Source organism: Beauveria bassiana (genome assembly GCF_000280675.1).
Source record: "Beauveria bassiana ARSEF 2860 unplaced genomic scaffold BBA_S00009, whole genome shotgun sequence".
Lineage (NCBI taxonomy): Eukaryota > Fungi > Ascomycota > Sordariomycetes > Hypocreales > Cordycipitaceae > Beauveria > Beauveria bassiana.
Genome location: NW_007930844.1, coordinates 398,428 through 413,658, shown reverse-complemented (window position 1 = coordinate 413,658; position 15,231 = coordinate 398,428). Strand labels below are relative to the sequence as shown.

Genomic DNA, 15,231 nt, shown 5'->3' with positions numbered 1-15,231 from the left:
TCGACCCAAAATCCAGCCATAACTCCCCCGAGCAAACGCCAATTGGAAAAACAAAAGGGGAAAAGAAAACATGAGACAACAGAAATCAATTGAGATACCCTGATAATTCCTCCTCATACACTACTTTCGCTCCCCTCTCGCCTGGCGCGCCTTCCAGTTGTCACGGATCCGTGCAGCAGCTGTATGCAAATCCTGCTTTGTGACACGGTCCTTGATGCTCTGGAGGACGCTGTTGACGGTGGACTTATGATTGGCTTCCAACTTGTCGTCGCGGAAGCGCAGCAAGCGCCAACGCTTCTTATCATCCTGGTTACACTCGACGATGCGGTCATTCAGTGGATCGCCAAGGCCCTTGAGTGTCTCCCATTCTTGTTTGGTAATGTATAGCGGCTGAAAGGTCTCGTAGCGCTCCGGTCCATTGCCGCCTGTGAACACCATGAGCTCCGCGTGAGGCACGCTGTCGTAGTCGACAAACGGCTCCGTCCTTCCCAGCGCGCGCTCCGCCCTATTGGGCTGCACAGTTGGGAAATGCAGCTTGAGAAGGAAATCAATAGTATTCTCCTCCGGCGGCTTCCACTTAAGAATATGGGGATCCGTGCCGTGACGGTACGGTGTGTGGCGGCACGTAAAGATGAGCCCGTCGTTGCCGTGCCTGAGATGTGGCAGGACCTGCTTGAACATCATCTCGATACCGTATGCAAGCTGAAACGGTTTCATCTCGACAAAGAATGGCTGAAACTTGAGCTCTTCGGGAAACTCCTTAAATAGGCGCTTATACGGCGTATGAAATCTCTCTCTTATGTATGCCAGCCGCTTGTCCAACGTGCGGTCCATGAGCACCTGCCCATCCATGACGAGGCAGTCAAAGATGAGGAAACGTGGCTCCCTGCCGCCGTTGGGCTTGCTATCCCACACGAGCTCGCCATCGAGGACCGTGTCAATGTGAAAGGCAGTCTGATCGCTGTCGAGGGGAAAGTGCAGATTACGATTTGTGATGAACCAGTAGTCGTTTTTGCGATCGATCAGGTAATGTGCTTCGGCACCGCTTTCGTCTCTCGTCGCATACAGCAAGTAGCGAATGCCGTCCGATTTTTCGCAAACATAGTAGCTGTCGCGCGTCACTCGTTAGCACAATTGCAAAGATAAATGGTTCGTCGCACAGTAGCGCCGCACAGAGGCGCCGCACGAGGGCAGCGCAGACTCTGCACGCTGCACACTGCACACTGCACAATGCACACATACTCTTGGGTTTTAAGGGCCTCAATATGCTTGCGGGCAAAGCTGACGGGTTGCGCTCCGGGGAAGCCGGTTTGGCTGCGGCCCAAAAGGTTTGCGACCTCGTTGCGCATGGTATACAGAAGCTGCCCCTCAGCCTTAATGCCGGGCTCGGCAATGGAGGTAATTGGGCCATCCTCCATGGCTGCTACCTGTCGTCGTCTTCGTCGTCGCCGCTCTATTCCTTTGCTGGCGGAGTGTTGTTAATGATGTGAGTGGCAGAATGAGGCGGATGTTGAGTTTTGGTACAAATGTTGGTGCAGGCGACAACCTCGCTGTCGGTGATACGTAAGGTACTTTAAGTAGAGGCGCTACCCACCTCCATGGATACCTCCTGCACCCAAGCGCTCTGCTTCACCAATCGTTACCATGTTATGTCGCTTTCATAGAGGAAAAACAATATACAAGTGCATTTTTCTTGCATTTTTTTTCTTTATGACATATGTACTATCCTCTCCCTCTTCTGTCTACTACTTCCATTGGTAAGAAACTTGGAAACGACAGTCGCTCCTGGGCGCGCTACCCAAGGTTTCGTACCTGTACGCGGAGAATCACTTAGCACACTGTCTTCTTGAGCACACAATTTGATTAGAACATCTTGTGTTTAGCAATACTGTCAATTGTCTACCAATTACACAACTAGGAGCGACAAAAGGCTCCATCGAGTCAAAATATAATCCCAATGGCGAATTATCTACTGGTGGCGCAAACCAACATACCAACTCCAAAGGACAAGGTGCTCGCTCCCATGCCGGGGCATTACAATAGTTCAATTAACTTTCATCAATCTTGTCGACCTCGAGTCGAGCTTCCTCCCACTGTTGCTTGCTCTTTCTGGCCCACTCCACCTGACTTTTGGCATAGGCAAGCTACTCATTGTTAGTACATGTTTTAGGCAATTTCGCATATTCTTCTTCTTACCATGTAGCGGCGTACGTCTTCCTCCTTGTCATGTTGAAATCTCCGCAGATCTTTGAAGACGCTGGCACTAGCTTCTTTGACATCCTTCTCGGAGACCACCTGAGCTTGCTCAAGCTGGCCGATAGACTCTCTAGTCTTTCCAATCGTGTCACGGCGCGTGCGCTCAGGATCAACGTCAACTACACCTTGCACAGCATGGCGGAGAGGACCAAAGATTCTATTGGTAATAGAGTTGCTGCTGGGCGCTTTTTTGTGCGAGACACTGGTGCTTCTCTCCGGGACGCCTTGGCCAGCCTCTGGCGTGCTCGATGGAAATTCACCATGGGTCGGTGGGAAATCAGAGTCGATAGATTCGGTATCCTCCTGATGACCCTCGCGTCTCTGGTACGTTGGAGGTTCTCGGAGGCTGGTAGAGCGTCTCGGAGGTGAGGAAAGTTGTTGGCTACTCGAAAGATACTGCTCAATGCGGCGAGCTTCTGATTCACTGCGCTCCAATTGATCGAGCAGTGTTCTCTTCTTCTCAAGCTCCTCTTCAGTCAGGTCCTGCTGCACGCGCTTCAGCACCCGATACCTCACAACACTTCTGACGACACCAGCGAACTGGGCATTCTCCCTCATAGGCTCAGCGAAGCTAGCGCCGAGTGAGCTAGCAAGCTCTTCTGTAGCTATGTAAGACGAATCAGCAGCCTGGCCAATCTTCTCAATCGCAGGCCCAAGAGAGGGGGCCTGCTCAGAGAGAGCAAAAGCGTTGTATCTAGAGCCCAATTCACAAAGATCCGTGGCCAAAGATGAGAGGTGGCTCAGAGTTCGACGATTGACCTTTTCCATCGGACCTGTCAACAAAGTTTCGAGTTCTTTGATGGATGCTTCGTATGTCGTAAAGTATGGGTCAAGCTCCTGCTCACTTAGGTTTGTGGCATCGCTGGGGAATCTGCCAATAGTGTTGGCGCCGCCTTGGATGACAGAGGAGCTCAGAGACGAATTCCCACCAGAAGCGGTTCGAATCTTGGCGGAAGACGCGGGGACGGGAAGATACAGATGCCCAGCAGTAGGGTTGGCCGGATCCAAAGGAGGTGCTTTGAGAACATTCTTGGGAATGGATGAAATCGGATGAGAGTTGAGTACCTCGCTCTGTTAGACGAATCAGTATCACATAGCGCAACTACGAAGCAGAAGACGTACCCAGCTTGCATTTGGATCGAGAAATCTTTGCCAAACACCGTCGTTGCGGACGAGTTCCATGCGACGGCAGCGGTTTAGAAAGACAGCAAGCATGCGCTTTCGCAGATCAATAATCTGCTGATCTTGCTTTGCGCTCGTGGGGTGCGCCGCATAATCCGCCATGGTGTGCTTTTCGGGGATCGGAGGAATTACGAGGGTCGGATGCAGACGGGTGAGAGCATCTCTGAGCGAGGCGAATTCCGAGTATCTTCGGCGAACTTCGAGGTCCTGGTCCGAGGTCAGCTTGGTGTGTCAATATCGATTTGCGGCACGTACTCCGGTACGAATGGTATAGACAATGTGTCGACCACCACTTTCCAGGCTCTTGCCAGCGTCTGTTATGATAATTTGCATGTTGGGATTTTCATAGAGGATCTGCTCGATGCGACTAGTATACCCTCCGGGCTTACGCTTGGGAGGCGCGTCGTCCTGAGTGGTATCTGCAGTATCGAGGTCGGCGCTCGCAGCGCCTTGACCAAACGCAGGCGCCTCATCATCGCTAGCTTCTGGTGTTGCGGCAGATTCGTAAGAATTGACTGTAAGGGGAGACTGGTCAGTAGACGAACGATGGAATGAAATCGTCGTGGATTCCATTTCCCCCCTGATCCGAGAAAGCTGTTGGCTACAGACTTACAGTCGCGCCTGGTCGGAGAAGTAGGGTTCACCGAGGATGACGTTTGCGAGTCTCGGCGGTCGAAGCTGGTCCCGTAAGGGTTGTTGTCCTCTTCGTCATTCCACATGATGTCTGGGGAGAATACGCTGTATAGATTCTCGGCTGGATGCTGGCAACTCTCGTTGTTTGAATTGGACGCGAATGGAAGTGACGACAGCAATGGGTGGAAAGCTCGGCTGAGAATGGCGGGGAAAAGCTGGGAGCGTGACAAGAGTAGAAGGGTACGCGGGGAAGATGAAGTCAAGAAAATTGAGCAAGCTGTGTCGCCATTCTCCGACGCAGCGAATTCAGAAGGCGTGAACGGGTTCGTGATGATGCCCAGTAGCGGGCGGGAGGTGTGAAGTTCGATGAAGGAATAGGGCGCAGCTGCGTAGCTTCAGGATTCAGCGGCAGCGCCAGAATTGCGGCGCCGCGGAGCAGGTTACTGGCCATGACGATCTGGTGGCGCACGGGCCAGTTGCGTCACCCCCCCCCCCCCCCCAACAAGGCTCCCACCCCTTGAGGATGAAGAAAGAACTCGTGCTCAGTCTCAACCACATACTCGCAGAACCGAGTCCCTTGTTCTGCCAGGATTGTCAGCACCGGCCAAAATTCTGAACTTTAGAAAGACGAAAATCTGGCCGTGTTTGTGCGACTACATTCCTGCCATGTCCAGGCATCGGGCTCCAAAATAACCACGACCAGAGGGTGGCTACCAATATCAATACAAAGGCTCTCGACACAAGCGGATTCCAAACTTGCCTCGAAAAGAGCCCAAGACCATCCGGTCTTCACTCTGACTCTCACAGCTCTGCATCCATGTCATCTGGTGCCCCATCATTGACCCTTTCCCGCCTTCTCCCATACCGGCCACCTCCTTGGTGAATGGCTTGTGGCGGACTGGGGCAACTTGAGGTACTGCCTCTATTACTGGTTGACCTAATGAACACGGAATAAGACGAGTGCAATACCGGCACAGCTGCGCTGCGTACCTGCGTTCCCATGCTATCCGCTTCGCTTCTCTCTGATGGCGTTTCCAGAGAGCTTCTCGTGTTTTCTGGCCCTTCAATGGCCCTTCGTCTTCTTTCCAGACATCACTGCTGTTCATGATTTGTAGTGGCCTTTCCTGATCAGTTGAACCACCCTTACTACTATTGCAGCTCGATGTAGAGGGAACAGACGCCTGAGAGGAGACTGATGGCACTCGGCTGTCGCTCTCAAGATCAGTCATTACAAATTGTTTGTCACTCTCCTCATCAGGTAGATCTTTTCTTGCTGTTTGTCGAAAAGGGCTGCCCTCTCCCCGATTGTCGTCGCAATACCGTAGTGAACTCGGTCGAGGCATCTGAAAGTCGTCGCTGTGGACGGTGGCTGCAGCTGTGCTGACAGCGCCTGTGGTGTATGTCCCATCGGAAGAATTCGTATCGTTTTCATTCATTGATACCAATTTTGACTGTTCACATAAGACCCCTGCGCCTATCTACCGGAGACTTGATATTCGCTGGTCAGTTCAGACGATGTTTGTCGTCCTTTCAGAATTTAGTCAGTATTCCATACTCGGAGCAACAACTTTGTGAAAATTCAGCAGGTGTAATGAGAACCAAAGAAATGTCTTTGGTCAGAGCAGTGATGTTCCATGGCAAGTGCTGCCAAGGATGGATTCGAGTCAATACTAATAGAACGTAGCACCACAGCGCTGCAAAGTAAGCAGTTTTTCTGCTAATATGTGCATGAAAGGATATAATTTCCCCTCTCCAATTTTCAGGATTCCTAGCTGAGATTTCTCAAAATTTCGCATTTCTTTACCTATTCACACTGAATAAGACCAAGGTGGAATCGCAGACGAGTTACTGGCGCACCATAGGCGATCGTGCACGGACCACCTCCTTCGCTTGTTCAAAGACGCTGTCGCGAAATTCCGTACTCGCTTTCGTGGTATCTGCCAGTGCTCTCAACTTTCCCCAACGGCCGCATTACAGCGCCAATTTCGCTTGCAGACATTGCGTGATAGCATTGAAAGCTTGGGAGGCCTGCGATACCGGCATAGACTCGCCATCTGCGCACTGGTGGTTGGGCGCGAAGCTGTGCACCCCCGACGCCATAACTCAGGCGACCGGCCACCCCATCTTCAATCCTCTTCACAAGCCTACGCATCAACATGGCAGCGATCGCAAACGGAACGACCAACGGGATCGCGAATGGCAATCCTACTGCTGGCCCTGTCAGCATCAGATTCTCCGACATTCCCTCGGCGATCGACATTCCCGTGCAAGGCGACCAAGAAGACGAAGCAGTCGAAATCGATCTCGAAGACCTCGTGGACGACCCTACTGAGCTCTGCACACTATTCGAGAATGAACATGCGGCAAAGACCTACTGGATGACGGTCGCGTTGGCCTATGCGAAGCAGCATAAAATCGATCATGCTATCGAGATGCTTCTACGTGGCGGCGGCGCTATCCAGAGTAACGCCAGTAACCCACGCGACAAAGTCAGCATGATCTGCTGCCTTTGCTGGATGTATCTCTGGAAGAGTCGTGAGGCTCCGCGTGTCGCCCCCGACGGCGTCCGACTCTCCGAGGCGAAGACCAAGGAACACTATCTTCAGCTCGCGACATCGTCGCTGAACGACGCTGCTCGTCTCAACCCTTCTTTTCCACCCATCTTTCTTGCCCGCGGCGTCTTACTTCTTCTGAGAGCCTCGCTTCAGGCTCCATCCAAGACGGCTGGTGGCATTGGTACCGAAAAGCAAGAGCTTTTGAAGACGGCTGTCAAGTCATTCGACGACGCGCTCAGAGTTTCTCAAGGCAAGAATATGCTTGCTTTGATGGGAAAAGCGCGCGCATTCTTCTCGCAGCAAAAGTACCCTGACTCCTTGGCCATTTATCAAGATGTATTGCAGAAGAAGCCGGACCTAGTCGACCCTGATCCGCGCATCGGCATTGGCTGCTGTTTCTGGCAGCTCGGATTCAAAAAAGATGCCAAAACTGCCTGGGAGAGAAGTTTGGAGATCAACCCCGACTCCAAGGTTCCCAATATCCTGCTTGGTTTATATTACCTCGATGCTAGTGGTCACGTCCCTGTCAACAGCGAGGACTTTGTTAAGCTCTACAAAAAGGCCATGACCGAGTATACTCAAAAATCATTCAAACTTGACAAAAATCTCCCTTTAACTTGCTCAACCTTCTCCAACTACTTTCTATCACGCAAATCGTGGGACAACGCCGACAAGCTTGCTCACAAGGCCATCCAGTATACTGACGTCAATGCCATTGCCAGTGATGGCTGGTACGTACTAGCCAGAAAAGCTCACTACAATGGCGACACAGACAACGCCAACGACTTCTACCGACGTGCCGATGATGCGCGCGGAGGAACAGACACTGGCTACTTTCCTGCCAAATTCGGTGCTGCGCAACTGTCTGTGCTAAAGAATGACCTGGGCGAGGCCAAGCTACGTCTTGAAAAGATGATTCAGCAGTCAAAAAGCCATGAAGCCATGATTCTTCTTGGGACTTTGTACGCCGAGGAAATCTTTGCCAGCCAGACGAGTGATGTCAAAGAGGACAAGTCGGCGGAGATGAAAAAAGCCATCAATCTCTTGGAAGCGGTCCGAAATGCTTGGAAGGACCCAAAGAGGAATGCCTCTCCAGATGCTTCCGTCCTGCTCAACCTCGCTAGACTCTACGAAACCGAGAATCCTGAAAAGGCGCTCCAGTGCTTACAGCAGGTAGAGCAACTGGAACTGGAACAGATCCCGACTTCGGAGTATCCCGAGGGTGTTACAGAGGAAGCTGAAGTTCAGGCTGCTATCCGCAAGTTTCTCCCTCCCCAACTCTTGAATAATATTGGCTGCTTCCACTTCCAGGCGGAAAAGCATGTTTTGGCAAGCGAAATGTTTGAAGCAGCTCTTGGCGCGTGCATGAAAATGAGCGAAAAAGATGGCACTGTTGATACCGATGCTCTTGTGTCGTCAATTAGCTTCAACCTAGGTCGCAGTTACGAAGCCCAGGGTCTCTCAGACAAGGCGGTCGAAGTGTATGAGGGCCTCTTAAACCGCCACGACGACTACACCGACGCTCGAGCTCGTCTAGCATACATCAAGCTGCGCCAAAGCCCGAACAAGGAGGGCCCTGACGCCGTTGCCAAGCTGTACCAAGAAAACACGAGCGATGTTGAGGTGCGTGCGCTGTACGGATGGTACTTGGGCAAGGTTTCGAGAAAGCGACCTGGTAACGTCGCCGAGGACCCAGAATTCCGTCACTATAAGCATACCTTGCAAAATTACGACAAACACGATCGATACGCCCTTGTCGGCATGGGAAATCTTCACATGATGCAAGCTCGCGAGATGAGACGCGAGACGGATGCGGACAAACAGAAGCGCAGTGCGGCCTATGGCAAAGCTGTCGAGTTCTTCGAAAAGGCTCTGTCATTGGACCCCAAAAATGCGTACGCAGCACAGGGTGTCGCTATTGCACTGGTAGAGGACAAGAAGGACTACAAAAATGCACTCGCCATCTTCAACAAGGTGCGCGAGACTATCAAGGAGCCTAACCTCTACGTTAACCTTGGCCACATTTATGCCGAGTTGAAACAATTCTCCAAAGCCATCGAGAGCTATGAGATTGCTCTGTCAAAAGAGGGCAAGCAAAATGAGCCCGTTATCCTGGCTTGTCTTGGCCGCACGTGGCTTAACAGAGGTCGTGCAGAGCGTGATATTGACGCATACAGTAAAGCCTTGGAATGCGCTGAAAAGGCGTTGAAGGTTGCCCCCGAGCAGATTCATTACAAGTTCAACGTTGCTTTCGTCCAGATCCAGCTTGTCACTGCTATTCAGGGCATAGAGGAAAACAAGCGCACGGCAGAGCAACTGGAAAAGGCAGCTGAGGGTCTCGAAGCTGCTATCGAGTCACTGGATGCTATCGCAGCTCACCCACAGACGCCATACCCCAAGCATGACGTTGAACAGCGCGCCAACATGGCTCGAAACACGCTGCGTAAGCAGCTTGAGCGAGCCATTGGAAAGCAAAAAGAGTGGGAGGAAGTTAATAAGGAGAAGATTGCTGCTGCAAAGAGCCAGCGAGAAGCCGAGATTAAGCGTCGTGAGGCGGATCGCGCCGAAGTCTTGGCCAAGGAAAAGGAGCGCCAGGACAAGATCCGCAAGGAGCGTGAAGAGATGGCTGCCAAGGTCAAGCTCGAGACGGAGGAGCGAGAGCGAGAATTGGAAGCGGAGCGCGCGCGAAAGGAGGCCGAGATGACCGAGGACGAAGAGGGCAACAAGGTGAAGCGCAAGCGCAAGCCAGCACCCCGCGCCCCCGGTGAGGGCAGGTCGAAGCGGTCGTCCAAGAAGAAGACGGCCAAAGACGACGACGACGACGCCTCAGACGAAGGCACGCACGCCAAGAAGAGGCGCCGTCTTACGACACGCGAAAACTCCAAGTTCAAGTCGGCTGAGATTGTCGTGGACAGCGACGAAGACGATGACGGCGGCGCGGGCGGGGACGACGACGATGATGATGACGTTCTCGACCGGGCCGACCGCATCGGCCGCTCCAATCCCGCCGCCTCGGACGCCGGCGATGACGAGTCCAACGCTGGCGGCGGCGGCGACGACGACGGTGAAGACAAGATGGATGTTGATGACGCGCCGCGCGAGGACGACGAGGACGACGGCGAGGCCGCGGCGCGGCAGCCTGCCAAGCGGGCACGCCGTGGCCGGGTCGTCGAGAGCGATGAAGAAGATGACGAGTAGAATGGCGGAGGAGAAGAGAAGAGAAGAGAAGAGAGAGAGAGAGTGGAGGCAGACACAGATTGCAAGGACATACGGCGCAAATGGCGAAAATCAGCAAAGAAAGGTTGTACGGCAGAAGCTTTAGGGAGGATATATTGGGTCGAGAGAGATGAAAACCATACTCTTCACTGCTGCGTGTATTTTTAGGTTTTTTTGTTTGTGCCGTTTATTTTGAAGATACAGGGCAAGGTCGCATCTCAAATTATTTATTGCTCCTTGATTTAAGAACATGTCATTGATGCCCACGGAAGTAGCAGAAGAAAGTGCTCTAGATGAACGCTTACAGCAAGTCGATGCATCAAATACCAGCCAATTCAGAAATTAGTACAGAATAAGCTGGTGTTCCCTGCCCGAGTAATCTTGCCCCTCTCTTGTCTTGCTTTTCCCACTTTCTATTTCCCCGACCTCTCTTTTCCAGTCAGTCATGCCGTATTTGCCCTCCTTCAATTCAATTTCATAACGCAGAGATTTGTAGGTCGTCTATTGTCGGGCAAAAAGGAGGGAAAAAAAAAGACCGTAATTTCTCTTTTGTACAGCAATGTGCCAGTGTTATCCTTTTTTTTTTTCCTTTGCTTAAAAGGCAAAGACCTGGTCCTCGAGCTTGCTGACGGGACGGGCCTTTTTGTAGCCGAGGCTCTCGGTGGCCTTCTTCAGACCGCTAATCATGGGAGGAGGACCGCAGAGCAGGATCTTGACGTCATCGGCGGGCTTGGGGAAGTATTTCTGGCGCAAGAAAAACCAAAATATTAGCATAACATTCAACAAAAAGCGAGATCGAAACAACGTTGTGGGGAAGCGCCTCACGGTGATCATGTCGGCAGTGACGTAGCCGACACCGCCGGTCCAGCCCTCGGGGGGATTGTCAAGGACGTAGTGGATGCGGATGCCCTTGTCCTCGGCGGCGAGGGCGTCGAGGTCCTCCTTGAGGAGAATGTCCTGCGGGGAGACGTTGGCGAAGATGAGGTCGACCTCGGTGACGTCGCCGGCGGCGCGGCCGCGGGTGATGGCGCGGATGATTTGCAGCATGGGGGTGATGCCGGTGCCGCCGGCAATCATGCCAAAGTGGCGGACCATGTTGGGGGTGTAGACAAAGGCGCCCTTGGGCCCGCGGACGCGGATGGTCTGGCCGACGAGGAGCGAGGCCATCATCTTGGAGATGTTGCCTTGCGGGTACGACTTGATGAGCAGGTCGAAGAAGCCCGGCTGGTGGTCGCCGGACACGGGCGTGTAGGAGCGCACAATCTCCTTGGTGGTGCCATCGGGCTGAGGCAGGGGCGCGCCGATTGAGATGTGCTGGCCGATGGGCAGGCCGAGGACCGACTGGGACGAGGGGAGCTTGAAGCGGTAGCTAGAGAGAGAGGGGAAACGACCGGCGTCAGCATCATGATTTGCGGGAGCGATTGAGCGGTTTCCGACTTACATGGCTACATTGTGGGAGATGACCGTCTTTTCCTGGAGCTCAAACTCTTGGAACACATCGGGCTTGAGGACCTTTTTAATCTCTGGTACCGCTGCGTGTCAGTCGCGGCTGCGCAAAAGGGGTGTCTCTCTCTCTCTTTCTTTTTTTTTTTTTTTGTTTGGGGCCGCAACGCAGGACTGCTCAGCGTGGCCAGTCCTCGCGGCAGCCAATCCAGCCAAGGCAATGCAGGTATTCGCGAGTTCGACTTACGAAAGTTCCAAAAGTTGTAGGCGCCAAAGAGGAGGGCGACGGGAATGGCGTAAATGACCCAAGATGCCTTGACAATGGCCGTGCCGATAATGAGGAGAAAGCCGGGTACGTAGACGTAGTCAATGTACTGGCGCGCAAAGAGGGAATCGTCCGCCGCCATTGTGAATTGTATTTCGGCTTTTTTTTTGCTTCGGCCTTGTTTTGTAAAGAAGAACAACTAGATCGGTCTCGAGGGAAAATCGTTGACGAGGTCGTCTCAACGTTAGGGCGGAACGAAGGAGAGGGGGGGGGGGGTCCGGCGGTGGGACTTGGATGGCGTGCAAGTAGAACGTTAATTGCACGGAACAAAGGGCGTTGGGATGGACCGTGTCACGGAGAAGACGCCCTGTTGTCGATCAGCTAGCTGCAAAATCATGGACCTAGAGACAAGCTGCGCACAAGATATAATCAGCCAATTGTGTGTGGCTTTGGCAGGGCTAGAGGCTTGCGCAATCAGGCAGGAAAGCTATCGTATGTTAAAAAGGGTGTTCGGGAGTCCAATATTAAAAAAAGTGGCAGCTTAATCGGACGGGAAAGTGCTTCTCGTGCACTCAGGGCCGACCGCGGCAGGCTTTTCTTTTTGGCCCAGCCCAAGTTACCAAGGTTAAGCCGACCTCCTTTGCTGTGGAGTGGCCGGCTTGAGCGAAGCAGTACAGTGTACTTAGTGCTTGGATGCTTGCGCTTGCCATTGGTATGTAACTGGTACATACTAAATTGACAGCTGACTGAAAGCCCTCCGAGACTCGGCAGATCTTTAATAACTTTACTCCGTATTACATCTGCGACTTCCCGAGCATTCAATTTCGTCACTGCATCTTTTGTCCAAATCTCGAAGGTCCACCGAGGTGTACATGTGAGTTTCTGTCGTTGCAGAATAGGCAAACGGATCGTCATCATCTTGGTCATCGATTAGCGCCCTCACTTAAACGCCCCGAGACCGTTCTCATTGATATCGATCATATCTGATCACAAAAATACTCTAACAATCTTATTACAGCATTACATAAAGAGCTAAGGCTGACCTAGCTTCGCGGTTCCAGTATGCTCCGCCTTGGATGCGATGGACTCGGTCTGCTCCGCCTCGGTTGCAGTGAACTGTAAAGGCCCGTAGTAGTAGTTTCGACCGTAGAATATCCAGAGCATAATCGCCAAGATCGAAATGGCGCCGATGATCGCTGACCCGTAGTTCCTATTTGGTTCATCATAGTCAGTGGATTGAACATGGTCCGTGGTGGGCCAAACTTACATATTAGCAGCAGTAACGGGGTGATTAACTGGAAATGAGATGAAGAGAACCATATAACAGCCAAACAAAAATGCAACAACATGCACTGGAAAGGAGAATCTGCCCATGGTAAAGGGCCCCTTTGTTAGTTCTCTCTTCCACCATGTCGTATAGAAGATGTTGATGCCGAGAGGCACAACATAGGACAGCTGGAAAGAAACCAGGACTCCCGCCATAATGCCGTAAAATGCCGTCGTATTCCAGATATAAATCATGAAAATGACAATTGATGGCAGAAGCAGGACAAGGTTGGCCAGGACTGGCACATTCCAGCGCGGGTGCAGCTTAGCGAGAGTCGCAGGCAGGGCCTTGTCACGCGCCATGCTCCAGATGGCGCGGGAGGCAGCACCCCAGAGATCGAATCCCGCAGCCATGGCTACGGAAGAGCTAATGCAATTGAGAAAGCAGGATAAGCCGACGTTTGAGGTACTGTTGATCAGGATTTGTGTGAATGGGCTCATGGTCCCGATGGGCGAGGCGAGCACCTCGCTGATATCTCCGATGCAAAAAAGAACCGTGATAATGAACGGAAGGGTCATCAACGCCGTAGCGCCGGCTTGTAGTATCACTGTAATACAAAATGACGTTAGATTACGCATGTCTCAATTTTGCGCAAGTCATTTGCTGCCTTGACCGGCATCGAAGGCGTAACTTACTTGCTCGAGGGACGAGGACATTCGCTCTCGGAATCTCTTCACTAAAGTGCGCCGCCGTGTCCAGAGAGAAATATGCGTACAGCGCAGAGAGTAGGCCAACGGACCAGGAAACAAAATCGCTGTCCCAGCCGGTGCTGTTCTGAAACTTGGTGAAGACGAATGTGGCGTCGTGCTTCTCTTCAGTTGATCCAGCCAGGACACCAATGACAAGCAAGTAGCCAACAACATGAACTACAAGAACTAATTTCATCGTTTTTAGCGAATTTACTGTCCCAGTATTTGATCAACATACTTGCTGCGTTCATGTAGTGCAACAGCTGCACTGCGAAAATGTTGACGACGGCCCAACAGACCATGCAGGCTATGCAGATCTAGAGGTGCAGATGTCAGCTCATGCAGGGTTCTGAATGAAATTGGGTTATACATTACCATGAATGCGTGCCAGGTCTTTGGCTCGTACTCTGTCGAGACTATTGCGTAGGACTGTGTCTGAACAGCGACCCCCATGCCGCAAGACAAGGCTCCTAGCCAAAGCCCAGCTACTCCCAGCCATGCAGTTGTCCAGCTCTATCACGTCATAATCTTAAGCGAGAGATCCGTATCATCATCCTTGTCATGTTAACTTACCAGCACGCGAGAGTACTTTACCGGGGCAAGATTGGCTGCCCAAACATATTGGCCTCCGGCTGAAGGCCACATGCTGTCACCGACATTCTCGTCAACTACCGTTGGAGAAGGGGCTGATACGCGTGACATGGAAAGGAATTGACAACCTTACAAACTCAGCGAGCGCACATGACATGCAGATAATCCCGACTGAAACGACAACCCAGCCCCAGAGGAGGCAGACAGGACCGCCGCCAGCAAGTCCTTGGGCGATGGAAGCAGTCCAGCCTTCCCACTAGAACAAGGTCATGACTATCAGCGATAAATTTATCATTATGTAGGATGCAATGGAGCATACCGCGCCCGAGGTGCAGACGGCAACGCCAAATGCGGTCCAAAAGTTGAACCTCTTTTCGATTGTCGGCGTCTCAGTGGCTGGTGCTGTATCCGAGTGCGCGAGGGAGGGCTCTGAAGGCTTCGCGACACTAGACATGGTAGTAACGGGAGTAATTTTAACGTCCAAATCTTGATGCATCGGTTATCGGAATTTTGCAGAATAATGCTACTCAGAATTGTTCCAGATTGGTTCTTGAATGAAGCGACGGGGGCGTATATATGAGGCGCCTGACAGTGCAGCTGAGGTCATGCAAGTTGGCGTTTAAGGCAGTTTCTTCTTCTTTGCCACAACCTGGCGACAAGAGAGAGCGATTGAAGCCGTCATGTCGTATCTGTGCATGATCTAGGTAGCGTCCCATTGAGCCGAAGCTGCAACCAACCCCTCTATTGGTCAAGATTTCCCGGCTGTGACAGCTTGCAAGCAGAGGTCATACCCCGCATATGTATCTAGATTTGATAGTTTTGTAACTGACTCGGTTTGATATGAAACGACGAATAGCACCGTTTGATTTACTTGGAAAGCGATGGCTGGCTGTGTTGGCTGGCAGCTGGATACTGAGCGCATGGACTATCTGATGGTCTGAGCTTCGGGGAGTGGAGCCGATCCTGCTAATCCTAGCAACGGATAATTGTGACCAATTGAACGACGAAGTCTTCTGCCACCCTTGTAACAGCATAAACTCGACGTAACGGAAAATATGTAGAATCCGGGGTCCT

At 52.2% G+C, this 15,231-nt stretch overlaps 5 protein-coding genes across 5 annotated transcripts; 1 reads left to right on the top strand and 4 right to left on the bottom strand.

Moving 5' to 3' along the window:
- Nucleotides 1-120: 120 nt before the first annotated feature.
- On the bottom strand, nt 121-1,418 carry BBA_04129 (mRNA capping enzyme; the record flags this gene model as incomplete). Its single annotated transcript, XM_008599226.1, has 2 exons — nt 121-1,108; nt 1,243-1,418. The coding sequence occupies 2 exons, from the start codon at nt 1,416-1,418 to the stop codon at nt 121-123; spliced, it is 1,164 nt and encodes a 387-aa protein (XP_008597448.1).
- A 630-nt stretch (nt 1,419-2,048) lies between these two features.
- BBA_04128 (PX domain-containing protein) lies at nt 2,049-4,157 on the bottom strand (the record flags this gene model as incomplete). The annotated part of the gene is made up of 5 exons (XM_008599225.1): nt 2,049-2,144; nt 2,197-3,327; nt 3,379-3,645; nt 3,694-3,953; nt 4,052-4,157. 5 exons carry the CDS (start codon nt 4,155-4,157, stop codon nt 2,049-2,051), a joined length of 1,860 nt encoding a protein of 619 aa, XP_008597447.1.
- A 2,070-nt stretch (nt 4,158-6,227) lies between these two features.
- Nucleotides 6,228-9,824, top strand: BBA_04127 (RNA polymerase II-associated protein; the record flags this gene model as incomplete). Its single annotated transcript, XM_008599224.1, has 1 exon — nt 6,228-9,824. One exon carries the CDS (start codon nt 6,228-6,230, stop codon nt 9,822-9,824), a length of 3,597 nt encoding a protein of 1,198 aa, XP_008597446.1.
- Nucleotides 9,825-10,436: 612 nt separating this feature from the next.
- Nucleotides 10,437-11,692, bottom strand: BBA_04126 (oxidoreductase FAD-binding domain-containing protein; the record flags this gene model as incomplete). The annotated part of the gene is made up of 4 exons (XM_008599223.1): nt 10,437-10,586; nt 10,668-11,211; nt 11,284-11,365; nt 11,533-11,692. 4 exons carry the CDS (start codon nt 11,690-11,692, stop codon nt 10,437-10,439), a joined length of 936 nt encoding a protein of 311 aa, XP_008597445.1.
- An 890-nt stretch (nt 11,693-12,582) lies between these two features.
- Nucleotides 12,583-14,611, bottom strand: BBA_04125 (GABA permease; the record flags this gene model as incomplete). Its single annotated transcript, XM_008599222.1, has 8 exons — nt 12,583-12,760; nt 12,818-13,424; nt 13,513-13,752; nt 13,805-13,883; nt 13,942-14,079; nt 14,140-14,252; nt 14,308-14,413; nt 14,477-14,611. 8 exons carry the CDS (start codon nt 14,609-14,611, stop codon nt 12,583-12,585), a joined length of 1,596 nt encoding a protein of 531 aa, XP_008597444.1.
- Between the last annotated feature and the right edge of the window lie 620 nt (nt 14,612-15,231).